The 17,308-nt window shown below is 39.1% G+C and overlaps 1 protein-coding gene across 1 annotated transcript in view; it reads left to right on the top strand.

Moving 5' to 3' along the window:
- Positions 1-17,308, top strand: part of sntg1 (syntrophin, gamma 1) — a 47,211-nt gene that overhangs the window by 1,100 nt on the left and 28,803 nt on the right. The window contains exons 2-3 of the mRNA XM_075483229.1: positions 15,677-15,861; positions 16,519-16,568. Of these exons, the coding sequence (XP_075339344.1) occupies positions 16,542-16,568 (27 nt within the window). The 5' untranslated portion in view covers positions 15,677-15,861; positions 16,519-16,541. The remainder of the gene's footprint in view (positions 1-15,676; positions 15,862-16,518; positions 16,569-17,308) is intronic.

The raw sequence follows: 17,308 nt of genomic DNA, 5'->3' as shown, positions 1-17,308 counted from the left end.
AAACTGGTGTTGCAGGGTGCTCTGTATTTTTAAAATCCTCAAGGTTAAACATAGCAAGTGCAGTTTGTATCTAAGAATCTTGCTGAAATGTGAAAATAAAACTGACTTCACCTCCGGTTTCAGGGTTGGACTCTCGCAGACATACAAAGCTGAGATGAGCTGGTCTCTTGCTGGTCATAGGTCAGATGCAATCTGTTCGATGTACTCAGAGGTCTTGCTTCCTACAGAGGGGAAGACGTTGACATGTCTTTGACAATTTTATGCCCAAGCACATGAATCCCCTCCCCCTTTATTCTGCTTATGTCCTAAATCAAAGAGCAGTTTGGACCAGTGACAGGGCTACACTGGCTGAGAATGAAAAAAGGATGAAGAAAAAAGTGAAACGGCGTCAGTCATGTCTGTGCTGAATGTCATGCGAGGAGACAACTTGTTTAAAACCCCCTCACTGTGTTGCACTCTTGATCTAAAAGGAGACTGACACAGCCATGATCTAAAGCTTACATTGATCCTGAATGATTTGGAAACAACATCTGCACTGCACAACCAACCCACATCTGCACTCATCAATAATCTGCTTTTCCTCCTTCCGCTGAGTCCCACTGGGTCATTTAAAAGTCCGGACTGGTTAAATATCTTGAAATATGCAAGTGGGATCAGCACACCCAAGGCATCACCAGAAGCTGTGAATGTACACATTGACATCAATTATGTATGTTAACACATTCAAAGTGCTGTTACACTCCCCCAGCATCACCCAGTAGCTTGATACGTAATTGAGCTGCTCTGAATATTCAAGGGCTACTCTTTGCTCTCAGTGAAGCTCAAGTGCATTCTTTTAATGTCACGTGCCTTTATTCAGTGACTCATGTTGAACATGAAAATGAGTCCTGTGCATTATTAAAAGCAAAAAGAAAAAGACAAAAGTCATAATGGGATTAAAGGTGATAAAAAAGTAAATATTAAAACAGCTATTTGTGCATTTAAAGTATACATTTTCATTATTTCCATCAAGCATTTTTTGTTTTCAAGCGGCGCATGGGGTAGCCTACAATATACAACTGAAAGGATAGACATCTTCATTACAATGGAGCCCCAGAGCTCAGTTGCAAAGATAAAATTGTATCACACCTGATGTTTCTGTGGAGCTTTTATAGCAACTGTTTGGTCAGCCATCCATACAACTGCTCCAGATGTTGAATTCACAGAGGAGGATCCATATGCTTTTATTGCAGTGTGATGTATGAGCAGAACAAATAAAAGAAACTGTAGATTTTTCTCTCAGAAGGAGGCAGTGCAGGGAAAATATATTAGGGGTCTGTGCCACAAAGTCACTGTCATGCAACAAGAAAACCATTAGTCAGTCTCAACGGAGACTGATGGCTAATGAAGCGATTGCACGCCAAACTCTTCATGGCGGGGAAGACGGGAGACACAACTCTCATTTATATGCACCTCATATACCAGCCTATCTGATTTAGCGGTTCAGGACTGCACCACAGACCCACTCACTTAAAGCTGCACATACGTGGGTGATGACTGGCCTGAGAAAACCAATAAGAGGTTAGATTATCCATGATTAATCATAGCTTAACATAGAAGTGACAAACCCCACTTAGATAACATCTATACCTCCTATAGAGGATTTCTGTTGCGAGCGAGCAGTGTTTCCTTTTTGCTTGGGAACCTGTTAGTAGCCCGAGCTGGACAATTTTAGGTCACATTTGATTAATGTGGAGAGTCTGCTTGTTCGTTAAGCACTGCTGCTCTGACAGCACGCTCCGGTAGCAGCACATCCTTGATGATTTGTACTGTAATCTGTATTTTTTCATTTATTCTTGGTTTCATTTTATTCTTGTAATATTTGCAATTCATTCGACCAGCAGATATTTGGCTAAAATAGCCCCAAGCAGCTTTTTTTTTTCCCCTCACATTTTTTTCTAATCAAGGGAAAACACGCAGTATGGTCATCCCAGATGTGAAACATGTTTATTCTGGGCATAGAGTTTAATGATCAACTGATCACTACCATGAAAGTCATTAGGGCAAGAAACTGAATATATAAATGTCATATAAGCAGCTTATCTAATGTGAGCCTTTGCTGGGTGTCACAATTTCTTGAGTGTATTTGCATTTTGGATTTGAGATGCTTTCATGATGACTAACCAGATAAAGACAAAATTCATTGTAGCTGTGCATGCCGAAAAAATAAAGACATTTTTTTGTAGACACCCACCACAACTTTGAGACTAATGTGTTTCAGTTGGAAGTTTCTTTCGTGCTGGTGCCAAGTTTTGTGCTGTTTTGTTTTTTTTTTTCGGTTGGGGCAGGACTCGTTACCCTGGTAACATAAAAATTGGAGCTTTCAAAGATGTTATAGATGCAGTGAAAGCTTTGAGTCAGTTCATAATGTTTTCCAAAACTTGACCATTTAGTGTTGGTGCTAAATCCTAACAATGAGTCAAAAAAACAGTTAAATCTGCAAATTAAAAAGGGAAAAAAAAGTGGAAGAGTACTGGTCCTGGACAAGAAACAAATGAAAAGGTTATTGGATAAAAGTCACATGTGTTGTGAAAAAGTCCTTGTCACGTTTATTGGCACCCCTGCCATTTGGATTACTGCAAGTGAACTAATTCTTCTTGGTCAGACTATCTCAATGAACTGTCTAAAGTCCAACAACATAAACCAAAAAGTCTTTCAGATGTTGAAATAAAAAATACAAACAAACAAACATGAAGTATAAATTGCTTCTGTGTTCACATGACATGAATTCAAAAGTATGAGAATGTTTTCAGTTTCATTTTCACTATGAAACCAAAGAGCTACAAGACAGTCTCCAAAGATGTTATTTTCCCTGTTTTATCAGCTCACCGTTTAATGCTTTCAGGACATGGCAATAAGAAATCTGTTGGAGTTGGGGCATCTAAAAGCCTGAAGTATATGCTACATTCTCAACTAAGTCGAGCTCCATGCGTGAAGGCCAAAGTGGATGCAACTTTTGGAGGAAAGGCACAAAAAAGTAACATTAATGTTTGCCAAAACTTTATGGATTTGTCACAGTCTCGCTGGTATATTGCTCTGAAATGAAGCCCTGTGGGAAAAGAAACACAATGCCTACACTGAACACTGGCTTAGGTAATTTCCTACTCTCTTCCTAAAAATCATGGGATGCCAGTCATTCTGACCGGCATAGTACCACCTCTTCCAAAGCCCCTGAAGATGGGTTTTTCTCCTTAAGACTGGAAACACTTTGACTGTTTGGGTTTAACTTTTTCACGCAGAAAAGGAAAAAATGATGCTCAAGAGCATATATCAATAAACTGCATGTCGGACAATTTTTGAATGGTTTCATCCTTACGTATTATCGCAATAGAGCAGAAAGTTTGGATTTTCATATCCTGTTTTTTTTATATTGATATTCTTAAAACATGTATAATTTTTTCTTTTAATATTTAACGAGGGATGAGTTGAAACGGAATCCTCCTACTCCATTGTTGTCGAACTGACAAAACTCCACCATGCCTCCATCTTGAAGTAATTATAATACAAAGCGCTGTTTACTGAAATTTTGTCCAGCTTTGTTAATGATAGTATTAGGGTTAGAAGGTTAGATGGTGGGTGTGCTGAAACTTTCATGGATACCACTTTGTAGCGTGCTCGGTGGCAATTATATATATCAAATATAAGGATTTATCTTAAACCTCGAATTAAGGGCACCACCTACCTATAATTTACTTTAAATGACAGTCAGGTAGGAAAACTGTTGAAATATTACGATCCTGGTATGTTAAATTAATAATTAGTTAATAATCAATTAATAATCAATTAATAATCAGTCTCATATCTACTTTCGTGAAGTTCTCGTTTGGTTGGACAGACATTACGTAAAGAAAGCATACGACACAATCTGTGATTATAACATATGTATAGATATATGAACTATTTATTAAAATGATATGACCAAAACATGAACCTTTAAAACAAACAGGAGATGCATTGAATATGGGTGATTATATAAAACACTTAGTGAATGGAAAATAAAATATGGGGAATGGGGAGATACTGGATGTATTCAAATAGTTTGGGTTGGCTGACTATTTGACGCTAAATACTGACATTTCGGATTAATGTATCATTCTGTGAAAGCCTCGAGACATCCATCAAACCCACTTTAAGGTGAAAACGGGTCGGTCTTACTGTGCTGAAGTTCTGCTTAGTCAGCTCGGAACACGGCAGCGGCCATGCGGGGTCCGAGGGGATTTCTCTTCCGCTCTCTGGGCCTTCCTGGTTGTGGTGGCTGACTTTAGCGGACTTCTCAGTTGCTTCTTTCACTGGGAAACGGGAACGATGGTGCCGAGGGCTGTGGTTAGATGATCGAATCTTCTGAGTGTCAGTGGGTCCGTTGCTTCTCTGATGAAGTGAACTTAAGTTCACAGAAGATTAATAAAAGGTTGCTTGGAGTTGGCTTTCTGGGTAGGAAAACTTCATTCTGTTCTTATCTTTGTTCGGGTCTTTCTTTCTCGTCTCCGGGGTCTCACTGGGTTCTGGAGGGTTTCCTCCGGTCGTCCTCTGCATCGCTCATCCTCTGTCTTTCCACTCTCTCCTGAGATTATGGGAAAACTCCCAAACTCTGGTGAGCTCTTCTCTTCTGCTCAAACCATCTCCAAATCTCTCTGAGCAACTGTTCTCTGCTCAAATCTCCTTCTGAAACTCTGGGTTGGAACTCTTTTGGAACAAAAACTAGAAGCAAGAGAGAAGTGTTTTTCGCGGGCTCCGGGTTTTGACTCTCGGAGGCGGGGCGTGACGTAAGCTTACACTACTCTTTCAGCCAATGATATGCCTGAACTGTGTAAGATGATCTGTTTTGCGTGGGGATTTCTGGATGAGAAACTCTGTCTCATAGAACATTTGTCTCGGTGATTCTGAAAACACTACATCTTGTTAAGATATGCAGATTAAAGATATAACATAGACTTGCAATATAAAGACATCAAAATAACACACAACGTAATTGATGATTATGACTTTCAAAATTCAGATGAATATCTATGAAATCGTGACATATGAATAGTGAACCACACAATGTTAATTTTCTGTGTTAACAATGGGGATACCAAACAAATACCAAATAGATACCGAAGGGACATCGTTAAAAGTTAAAAGTTGCATATATCTTGTCCATTTGTCCTCTGGGATTTAAATGTTCAACTAATCAACACTGCAGACCACAAGGGGGCAATGTGGTTCCATCAGGCAGGTTGGGCATTTTCCACCAAAATCAGTTCTTTGTCAATATTTAAGCCAGAATCGTACAAATTGTCTCTATATGCGTCTTGTGATCAAGCTGGAAACCTGAAAGAAATTGTATACGGTTATCAAACACATTTAATATAGTTTTAAGGTTCGACTAAAAGTGAGTCTTAGTGAAGTCTTCTCAGTTCGTATGTAGCCATCTGGTCTCTTTCTCTGGTGGGAGAGGGTGTTAATATGTCAACCGCGATTCATGGTGAAGATAAGATAGTGAGGCCTCCAACATCTCCAACAGAAAGGTTCTTTGTTCATTCGAGTTTATCCCAATTTATGGAGAGCGTCTGTTGCGAGTTCGACTCCCAAAAAACTCTCAAAAGGGTAGAAGGTTAACGTAAATTAGGCAGTTTCTGTCTCTTTTTCCTTTGTGGAAAGAAAATGAAGATCTGGTTTATATCCACATACGTAAACATCCCCCACAGGAATGTTGGTTTTGTCAAAGTTTGAAAAACTCTCAATCCACACGGCACTGTGACTGCTACAACTTCATGTAAAGATTCCTTGAAAGCTACAGCAATCTCCAGTCATATATGCTGCTGATTTAAAAAAAAAACATATATTCCTGGAAACAATATAAACTACAGAAGTTTCCTTATGTTGCTTTAAACTGCGATAAAACCTTCTATTCTCTAAGGTTTATGATGTAGAGCTCAGCTTATATTCTTCATGAATACAGTTTATTGTACATAGATTGGATACAGAAATAATTGGCAAAGCAGTTTAGGGAAAGTTCTGTGTTTTCCTGATTTGTATTCAGTTAGTAAGTGCATGTGTTGCTCAACTGTGTAGAATCATTTCATTTCTGCCAGCCTTCAGCAAAATGCTGAGCCATTTAATCCTTTCATGTACTCAACACACAGCATGGTGCCATTTGCAGACCTGCAGGGCAACTTAGGCTATAATGATAAAAATACCCATATGACTACATGAATTTATGCTTAGGGTATTTTCATGTATAAATAATAGGATCAATTAATTAAATGAGGCACAAAGGATGTTCATATCGGATGAACCTCAGAAATACTCACGCAAGATAAAATGTCTGCCTTACTCAATCTCTTGATCTGCATGTGATTCGTGATAGTGTCTTTTGTCACAAAAAAAACAATCAATTTAGAGAATGCGTCAGAAGAAAACATGCAGCAGGATCAGATTCTATTATTGTTTATCACCAGGTGTATGCCTGTTTCTACTCTCTAAAATTCAGTGATATAACAGTTTGCGAAATGATCCTCACGGATTTAAACAGGCACCCACCTGATATCTGGTGGCTCTTGGCTGCCAAAGAACATACATCAATCTCAGGAGGGTCAGGATCTCAGTCTATAAATGTGTCCATCACTAATTTACTCCTCTGTCTATCATTCATGTGAATCCGGCAGGGAGCATCGGTGTCTGTACCCGGATTGGGGTATTGACTTGTGAAGTAATGAAAGGCTCATTTTTTTGACAAATGCAACAAAAGAATTGAAAACATGATGAGCTACTCTTTACATCTATCCTTCACGATCGATTTTGAACATAATCTGGAGGAGAGAAAACAAGAAGAAACTCACAAAACAGTCCCCAATGAATATAACATGTACTCTTAAAGGACATCATTTAGAAACAAGGGAAGAAGGGAGAAAAATAATCAGCTGCTTTACTGTTATAAAAATCCCATTTTTAAGCATAATATAACCGAATGTTGCTTTTCTCAGTTGCCTATGATAATATATTTTACTTTGCTGCTGGTGAAAAAACCACACAGAGTTTACGCTCTCATTTAGTGTGCTGAATTTGTCGCTATTTATGTATCTTATGAGAAATTTGTGAAAAATAGTGTCCAAAACTGTCACGATCTATGTATTTTTGTGTTATTCTGTCTGGTTTCAGGTCTTTTGCCATTTCCCTGACCTTTTTCTCCCTTCACCTGTGTTCAGTTACCCTCAGCTGCAGTCATTCTGCAGAAAGAAAGAAGAAGTTTAAACCATCTCTGCCATCCTGCATCATGGGAAATGTAAGATCGTTAGCTAACAAGTTGGATGAACTTTTAGCCTTGATAAGGACTCAGCAAGAATATCGGGAATGTAGCATTATGTGTTTTACTGAGACATGGCTACAGGATCATATACCCGACTCCAGCGTCTCTCTGCCGGGCTTCCTGACTGTACGAGCAGATCGAGATATAAAGACTAGCAGGAAAAGGAAAGGGGGTGGATTGGCAGTGCTTGTCAACAACAGATGGTGTCACCCAGGACATGTTACTGTGAAGAGTCGTCTCTGCAGTCCTGACATTGAACTATTGGCAGTAAGTTTTCGTCCATATTATTTGCCAAGAGAGTTCACCAGTGTTGTTTTGGTGGCTGTTTATATTCCACCATCAGCTGTTGCCGACACTGCATGTGATGTCATCAGTTCCGTTGTTGCTAAGATACAGACTCAACACCCCAATTCTTTTGTGGCAATATCTGGTGATTTCAATCATGCCTCACTCTCTGCTACACTGCCAACTTTTCAACAATTTGTCAGCTGCTCTACCAGAGAAAACAAGACATTGGATTTGTTTTACACAAATGTCAAGGATTCATATATTTCCAAATCAAGACCTCCCCTGGGAAAATCAGATCACAACCTTGTTTTTCTCTGTTCAGCATATAAACCCCTTGTTCAGAGACTACCTGTCACAAAAAAGACTGTTAGAAAATGGTCAGAGGAAGCTGAAGAAGCCTTACAGGGTTGTTTTGATGCAACCGATTGGATTTCTCTTTGTAAGCCACATGGAGAGGACATTAATGCCATGACTGAGTGTGTGACTGACTATATAAACTTCTGTGTGGACAACACCATCCCCACCAGAACAGTGAGATGCTTCCCTAATAACAAACCCTGGATCACCAGTGAGCTAAAGGAACTATTGAACAAGAAAAAAAGAGCCTTTAGGGAGCGAGACAGGGAGTTACTGAGGAGTATACAGAAGCAGCTCAAAGTCAAGATCAGAGAGAGCAAGGAGGTGTATAGAAAGAAGCTTGAGAGTAAACTGCAGAGGAACAATATCAGAGATGTGTGGTCAGGAATGAAGAAGATCACAGGCCTCAAGCAGAGGGAGGATCGGATGGATGGAAGTCTGGACACAGCAAATGAGCTGAACACATTCTTCAACAGGTTCAGTTCAGGAACAAGCTCACCATCCTCTCCTCCTGTTCCCAGCCAAAGAGACATCCCACCCTCCTCTGACCCACAGCTTTCCTGTAACATCTCCACCTCCACCTCAGTCATGGATTCTTCTGCTTCCACTAGTTTGTCTTCAACCCAATCAGGAGATGCTGCTGTCCCCTTTGCCTCCCCCTCCCACTTTTCTGTTTCTAGAAGTCAGGTGAAGAGGCAGTTGGAGAGACTGAACCGGAACAAGGCTGCAGGTCCAGATGGTGTCAGCCCCCGAGTCCTGAAGGCCTGTGCAGAGCAGCTCTGTGGGATTCTGCAACACCTTTTCAACCTTAGCTTGACCCAAGAGAAGGTACCACTGTTGTGGAAGACATCCTGTCTGGTTCCGGTACCAAAGAAAACTCACCCCTCAGACATCAATGATTACAGACCTGTTGCCCTGACATCCCACATCATGAAGGTCCTGGAGAGACTCCTGCTGACTCACCTGTGTAAGCAAACCAGCACATATCAGGACCCCCTGCAGTTTGCTTATCGCCATGGAGTTGGAGTTGAAGACGCTATCATACACCTGCTTCAACAAACCCACTGTCATCTGGACAAAGCAGGCAGCACTGTGAGGATCATGTTCTTTGATTTCTCCAGTGCATTTAACACAATCCAGCCTGATCTGCTTAGTCTGAAACTCCAGAAGACTCAGGTGGAGGCCTCAACAATCACCTGGATTAATGACTACCTGACAAACAGACCACAGTTTGTCAGACTGAAGAAATGTGTGTCTAACCAGGTGATCAGCAGCACAGGAGCACCACAGGGGACTGTACTCTCACCATTCCTTTTCACTCTGTACACTTCAGACTTCCAGTACAAGTCAGACTCCTGTCATCTACAGAAATATTCAGATGACTCTGCAGTTGTCGGGTGTATCAGAGATGGACAAGAAGCTGAGTACAGAGAGCTGGTGGACCGCTTTGTGGCATGGTGTGGGAACAATCATCTCATCTTGAATGTTAACAAAACAAAGGAGATGATTGTAGATTTCAGGAGAAACAGGGTCAGATCAAACCCTGTTAACATCATGGGAGAAGAAGTGGAGGTGGTTGAGGAATATAAATACCTTGGTGTTCATGTGGACAACAGACTGGACTGGAGACACAACAGTGAAGCCATCTACAAGAAAGGACAGAGCAGACTGTACTTCTTGAGGAAGCTAAGGTCCTTCAAGGTTTGCAACAAGATGTTGCAGATCTTCTACAAGTCTGTTGTTGAGAGCGTCATTTCCTCTTGCGTCATCTGTTGGGGCAGCAGCATCAGAACCAGGGACCTAAAAAGACTCAACAACCTGATAAGGAAGGCTGGTTCTGTTCTGGGGACGACTGTGGAACCTCTGGAGACAATAATGCAAAGAAGGATTTTGCATAAAATCAAGAGAATTATGGACAACCCTGAACATCCTCTCCATGAGACTGTTATCAGAAAACAGAGTCTCTTCAGTCAAAGGCTTCTTCAGTTTGGATGCAAAACGGACCGCTACAGGAAATCTTTCCTGCCCACAGCCATCAGCATCTATAATAACTCTTTGATTTAATTGAGCTACATCAACATTTAATTTCCCTCTGGGATAAATAAAGTATTTTTGAATTTGAATTGAATTGAATTCACTAATCACTACCCACAGTATTTAAACTCCCGTTTTTCTTCACTCTTTGTCAGATCCTCGTCATAGTTACCGGGCACTTCTTAGGTGGTTTTAGGGTTTCCAGTTTAGTTTTATGTACTTCTGGCCTTGCTGCGCTTTGTGTTGAAATAAGGTAGTTTTCAATCATTTTTGCCTCCTGGCTCCTGCTCTGTGTCTGCATTTGGGCCCATCTTCCTCACTTCCACCTCCGAACCGTGTCAAAAACCACTTAAGTAGAAACAGGATATATTGCATACTTCAGAGATATAAGATCAGGACAGCCCTCTCCATTTGCTCTAACATTAAAATTTTTACTCAATAAAATTCTGCTTAAATATCTAGAAAAGAGCTACGGCTCTCAACACAAAGAATGTCGGAAAATAGATAATTACAGACGAGAAAAGAGGGAGGAAAATCATATATCGCTGTTATAAGGAGGACAAATAGACAAATCAGTCCCAGACAAATTGAAATCTCAAATCATTGAACATATTCTAAATGTGGATTAAAAGAGGTCCAAATATCTTCAATCAAATATCTTGCTTAAGATGGATTACCAGACTGTATTTGCTCTGGATAATTTGATTGATGGTTTCAATAAAAATTGACTAGAGGAGCAGAACAGAAAGAAGAAGAGGAAAAGGCTCTGTCATCTGTATTCAGAAACAAACCTTTGCACTATGGCTTCATACAGTTGTGACTAAAGCATAGACGCAAGAAACTGTGGTGACCTGACAATGTCAGATCGACAAAGGTGTTTCTTACAAATTTATTTATGTCCTTGTTGCCGATCCTAGTCATTTAAGACTGAATATCAGCCAATAGTGAATGATATTTTCTTACAGCACACGGTATCAGACTACACACAATAAGAACATTAAAGTTATGGAAACATTTTATTTAACAAAAATATGGGAAAAAAATCCATATGAATGAAAAAGGCTTTTACAGAAAGCATTTAACAATTTTAAAGTGCAGTGAGGTTTGTAATAATTTTCAAGCAAAATATATACAAAATTACATAAATTCAGTTGGCTTTCATTTCTAAAAGGTCGAACGATTCTTCAAATCAAGGAACAAATGCCAAATCAAGGCACTTCAAAGTTACAGTCTAATTCAACCCAATTATTATCCAGTTTACTGAAATTCAAATTGGTCAAATTTCTACAATGCCAATTTAAAAAAAAGTTGCCTTGCTTAAGAAACAGAATATAAAGACCATTCTTATTAAAAGACATGTTGAACAAAAAACAACCATAAAGCATTTACTACAAAACAATAATTGTTCTGTAAGAATATTGAAGTGTTTTGTGCCATGATTGAACTCTGAACATAGCATGTCTGGGCCACTCTTCAGTGCTCCACTGGAACATGCTACGCTGTCACCAATGGGACTGTATCCCAAAGGACTGTTTTATTATCAGTTGTTATCAATATATTATCAATGACATTTGCAGAAGTAGTAATGTGTGTCTGCATTGATTTTGCATTGACCTTACACTGAACACTCCTGTCATTGTTGACGTAAAACAGAGATCAGAAGTTTAAGTGATGCCTCCCAATGAAAAGAAATGCCATTGATTCTAAATCTAAACTTGTCTATAAATGATGTTAGATGATGAATAGAAGGCTGTGACTGTTGATTGGAGATGTGCCACAAAAAACATTTAAATTTTTGATGAGTAAGAATATGATTAGAGATCAAAAGACAGAAATGTGGACTGTGACTCTACGTTTGCAGCATTGACTTATTTAATAGATAAAGACCACACATAGAAAGGCAAATATTTATAACATCAGAAGAGACTGGCAGCTCACAACAGAAATGTCATTTTCCAACATAAACTGGCAGATGATGTGAAATTTTCTTTGTGGTTTTGAGTAGGACTGTTCTGGGATGCCATAATATTTGAGTAACATAATGTCTGCTATCATCACTCTTCAAATGAAAAAGTTTCAGGCACCATATGTTCTGCATCACAAAGCACATCAACATACAGTACAGTGAGTAAAACCGATCTAAGTCTTTGGGAAGTGAAACTGCATTTGCTGGAGCACAATGCAGACATCTGCTCCACCTGCAAGCAGCAGCGGCCATTTATCATCCTGTATTGGCCACAGTTGTCCTCAGGCCTAAGAGATGGAGATGTCATGTTGCGATCTTCACATCGTCTACATGATTTCTCTCTTCTTTTCTCTCCCTGTTTGTTGCCTTTGTGTCAAAGACAAGAGCACTATGTGAAATACACCGCTTGGCAAATTGGTAGGACTGAAAATATCTGATGCCGCGATAGTAAAAAGAATAATGCTGACTCAGCTTAAATGGCAGAAAAGGTTCAGACTTTTTAATCTTTGGATTCTTGCGGGAAAATGGAAAGTGCTGGCGTCGTACAGTATACACAGGAGGGCACCTGCTAAGACAAAGTAGTCCTCCGAGAGCTACAGACATCTTTCAGCTGATCACGTGCACACATTCTTTTTTTTAAAGCAGGTCCACAAATTATGTCAGGACTGCTCTTACATCCAGCAACACCTGGACATTTGATCAATGAACATCAATTTGGTGTAGACTATTAAAAAATACATTCATTTTGTGTTTTGATGGAAAATGTATGGAGCATATGAAATATGCAGTATGTTTAAGGCTACATTCTATGTGGTAGAGTTGAAATGCTTGTTTTAATTTGCCTTGTAAGAAACCCCCTTTTTTGGTAATCATTTAAATCATTTTTTCATTAAAAATTTCTTTTATAAAGCAACTACTCTGTTTGGTCCAAAATAAACAAGAATATGAGACATACACTGATGCCAGTTTAAGAAAGCCTACCTAAAGCAAGTGCAGTCTAACACACTGAATATCTAGTCCTGACTTTTTTTTAAACATTGCCTGTTAATAAAACACGCTTGAACAAGTAATACAGGACATTATGTAGTTAACTTCAATGATTAAAAAAAAAGAAAGTCACATGGATAAAGTAAGTTTTTCATTTATCCTCCCTCAAATCCTTCAAATTATCATAAGTTGTTATTGATAAAGAGTCAATAATTACAGCATCATCAAGGAGTGAGAGGTTGAACCCATCTTATTGATCATGGGGGTCTGTTGAAATATGTTGTGTTATCATTAAAAGAGCTCACGAAGGCTTTAGAAAGATACTTGTAGAAATCAATGAGTTTGACAAACGATTCAGATTGTTTTCTGGATTATTTGAAACGAATCATTCAATTTAAAGAATGTTATCTTAAAGTCTTGTGAATCTCAAATGATGGCTACTCTATCCAAGACAGGTCACCTGGGTAAATTCAGCTAAATAGCAGTTGAAAAAAACCCTCACATTCTGTCGATGTGTAGTCTCCACTATAAAAGATATTACTCAGATTTGTAATGACTAAGATATATGCCACAACGGAAAGTTTTATACCTTTAAACAGTGTGTTTGCTCCAGACCAAAGACAATATCTCTAGAAAAAAAATTCCTCATACTGTGAAGCAAGGTGGATGAAACATTATGGCTTGGAACTGCCTCAGCTTTGAATTCTGGATCTTTTCAAAGACGTCGATTTAATAGCTGATTTGAACTTCACCTTTCAAACATGAAACCACCTCTCAGTGAAAATTTATCTTGAGATCTTTACTCAGACCTTGAACTCTTATTGAAAAAATGTGGGGGAAGTGTGAAATGGTGTTTGAATTAGCTAGTTAGAATGTATTTGTTTAAGAAGTCAAGCCAAGATAAACGCTTATTATGCAAGAGACGTGACAATGAGAGCTCTGCAAAGGAAACCATCCTCTCAAAACAACACACACACACATACGCACAGTCATATTACTTAAAACATTCACAAATATTATTAGAAACAGGAGCTTGTAAGTTCTCCCGGAGGAATGAATGTCTCCAAATTCAAGCTGTACTGCCGCTCATTCAGGTAGTTAGCTGCAGATTGCTGGAAACCAGTCTTCAGAATCAGTGTGAGAGCTTTCAAAGCCAACTTCACTTTCCTATGTGAAGGCTTTTAACAAAAGCAAAACATTAGAACTGTAATTAGCGTTGAAGTTATTGCTTGTTCTCTGCATTACCCTCCATTCATTTATGGAATTTAATTCATTTCCAATAATAAATGGCTAAAGGATATATTTATATATATATATGTCGGTTAGATCCTTGTTAGATCCTTACAGATTAACTTCCATCCATCCATTTTCTATAACCGCTTAATCCAATTTAGGGTGGCAGGGGGGCTGGAGCCTATCCCACCTGTCATAGAGCAGGGCAGGGTACAACCCCGGGCAGATCACCAGTCCATCACAGGGCCACACAGACACAAACGAGACAAACAACCATCCACGCTCACACTCACACTCACTCCTAAGATTGATTTTGAGTCACCAATTAACCTAACATGCATGTTTTTGGATGGTGGGAGGAAGCCGGAGTACCCGGAAAGAACCCACACATACAGATTGATGAGCAACTTGATGAACTATATCGCCATCACAATAGATGCAGTATTGGGCACATACGTCACATAAGTTAACAAGCATCTAGATGAAACATAATAGCGGACACATAATACTACGGGCATAGATGGGCTAGACACAAATTATTTTAGTTCAAGATGTAAGTATTTAAAACATAATAAAATCTGCTAAATGCGACACATTAAAAAAAACCAAAAAAAAAACCACAACATTATTGTAAGAAGTACCAGAGTACAGTACTGTGGGAATTTTTTTTTGCTTCATTGTGATTTTATCCAGAAATAAATAGAGCTCTTACATTGACTCTAACATAATATTTATGTAGAAGTCTGGTGTTATCTGACGGCTTTGGTGAATTTTTACTGCTCTAACGCTGAATCACTGCTATCACTGCTATTAGCCTACTTTTACTGTGTAATCAGTTGAATGATTTATGCATGAAGTATAGCCTGAAATACATTGTAGGATCTAATCCTATAAGATACTGATCCTAGTTCCAACACTGCAGTTCAACAAAAAAGTGGCATTCATCCAACAATGCATGCTAATGAGGAACGTTTCTCAAGGGCGTGCTATTGGAACTTAATAAATACTTTGAAAAAGTCATTTGGGCTTGGCATTCAAAAATCCAAGAAACAGAAGAATATGAGTTAATTACATTTTCTCACTCATGCACATAGATTCACAAGTTTATACCCGTGATGCGTTTGAGAGGATCCTTTATCAGAGGCTGAACAGGGAGATTTGCAGTTTTGAGTTTGAATCTTCTCTTTTTTTGTACCAGGTGCTTATTTTGAAAATAAAGCTGTGAATTGCTACTGATTCAACATCCCGCACGCATGCAGCAGTTACACTGCAAACACTCTTATCTATATTACTGGCAGCTATAGATTGCATCTTTTCAGTCACAGGCATATAATCAACATTATTCAGCCTTAGAGTTTGTTATTTGTTTATTTCAACTCTCAGATGCATTTAGAGTCAGAATTTTAACATAACTTCATACTCCAGGGACCTTGAGGTGTGAAACCTCCCGACACGATAGCCTCACTTTCTCTCTCCAACTTCAGCTCCATTGGGGATAACACTGCTACACCCACAGCCAGACAGGAGAGGTGACAGCACTGCTCTCCCACTTCCCAAGTCTGTCAGCCATGATCTGGAGGGACCCCCTGCTAAGGCTCAGATCAGGGATCAACTAACTGCTCTATGGCTAGACCTCAACACACAAAGAGCTGGGGGCCTTTCTGCTGAGGTAAGTCTTCATCTCCCTTTGCAACAAAAGCTTTCTAATTCAAATGTGAGCAAGTGTGTCTCCTGTGCTTGTTTTGTTGAGTCAAGTGGCAGTCACGTCTGATTAAACATGACGCTCTATGTAGATGAGGCTTCTGCGTAACATTCCTCAAGACTGTATCAGAAAGTATTAGGACGAGTAAGAAGATTTAGACATATGTGGTATTAATGATCCATAAGTTTTTAATTGCAGTACATCTGTGGTGTTACTATTATGACACATTCCACTGTGGCTCAGTTTTCTCCTCTCTCTGACAAGCCATCAGACATGGTAACACAGTTCTTTTCTGGGAGACTGGATTCAATATTGAAACATTTATTAAGATACCTTGGCTCACACCTTTGCTCATGAATTATTCATAACTGCTTAATGGTCTCCTGAAATTGCTCAATGAGGATTTTTGCCCCATTAAGTTCAGAAAAGGAATACTTCAACGTAAAATCTGTTTCCCTTCATTGTCTAGTTTCTGTATGAGCAATGCAGGACTATAATGATTAAAGGCATCCTGCTAACAATGCCAGTTTAACTCAGTTCTGTGGCTTTGCCGCAGCAACTCTGTCGTGCCATAAAGCATTTGTCCCCACAGTCTAACTCAATCTTGTTTTTTATCTATTGCAGTATCCCTCACTGCATAGTAGCACATGGATTTCAAGACTTCAAATGAAGAGGTGGGTAAGATTTAATCAATGTTACAATTGACCATGATTATAAAAAGTGCCCAGGCATTTTCAAGGACTGGAAAACAGCATTAAGCAGCTCAGTATGTCTAAAAGCCGGAGGCTAGAACAGCACCATAGACAGAACAGTCAATCATAGCCCTGTACATACAGTATACACACACATATACACAAAAAAGCGCACACACACAAACACACACATACTTCCAGAAACACCTGAAAGAATTATAGGTTCAGACATTAATCTCACACATTTTAAATGGCCGAGTCACCTTAATATTGTATTTTGACAGACATTTCAATATGCTATGCTTTAGTGTGCCGTGAGAGAGAAATAACAGAAGCCAAAGACATGGAATTATGGATATGTTGGCGAGCTCTGAATGAGTGTACCTTTGCTGACTTAAGACACACACACTGAAGGTTTTAAACTGTGGAAAGAAAGTGGCTTCAGCGAAGACAACCTCTGATTCACTGAGTCTTCACGGCATCCGCTGTCCACTTGTCAAGAGATGGTTCTGCAGTTTCTCTGCATTAGTGCTTTGCAAACTCATGCTGTTATTAACTCTTTAAGAAACATTGTTAGCAAGTAAAGGTTGTTTTCACTCTGGAGTGTTATTTATAGAGTAGAGCTACAATAAATGTTGTTCCTATGCAGAAAATAATCATTTAAGTAGTATTTATAAAACTGTTCTTTGACTTGAAAACATTATTATCTCTAAGAAAAGTTT

This window comes from Odontesthes bonariensis, chromosome 14 (assembly GCF_027942865.1).
Source record: "Odontesthes bonariensis isolate fOdoBon6 chromosome 14, fOdoBon6.hap1, whole genome shotgun sequence".
Taxonomy (NCBI): Eukaryota; Metazoa; Chordata; class Actinopteri; order Atheriniformes; family Atherinopsidae; genus Odontesthes; species Odontesthes bonariensis.
The sequence above is the reverse complement of the archived record's forward strand: the minus strand, read 5'-3'. Positions and strand labels throughout refer to the sequence as shown.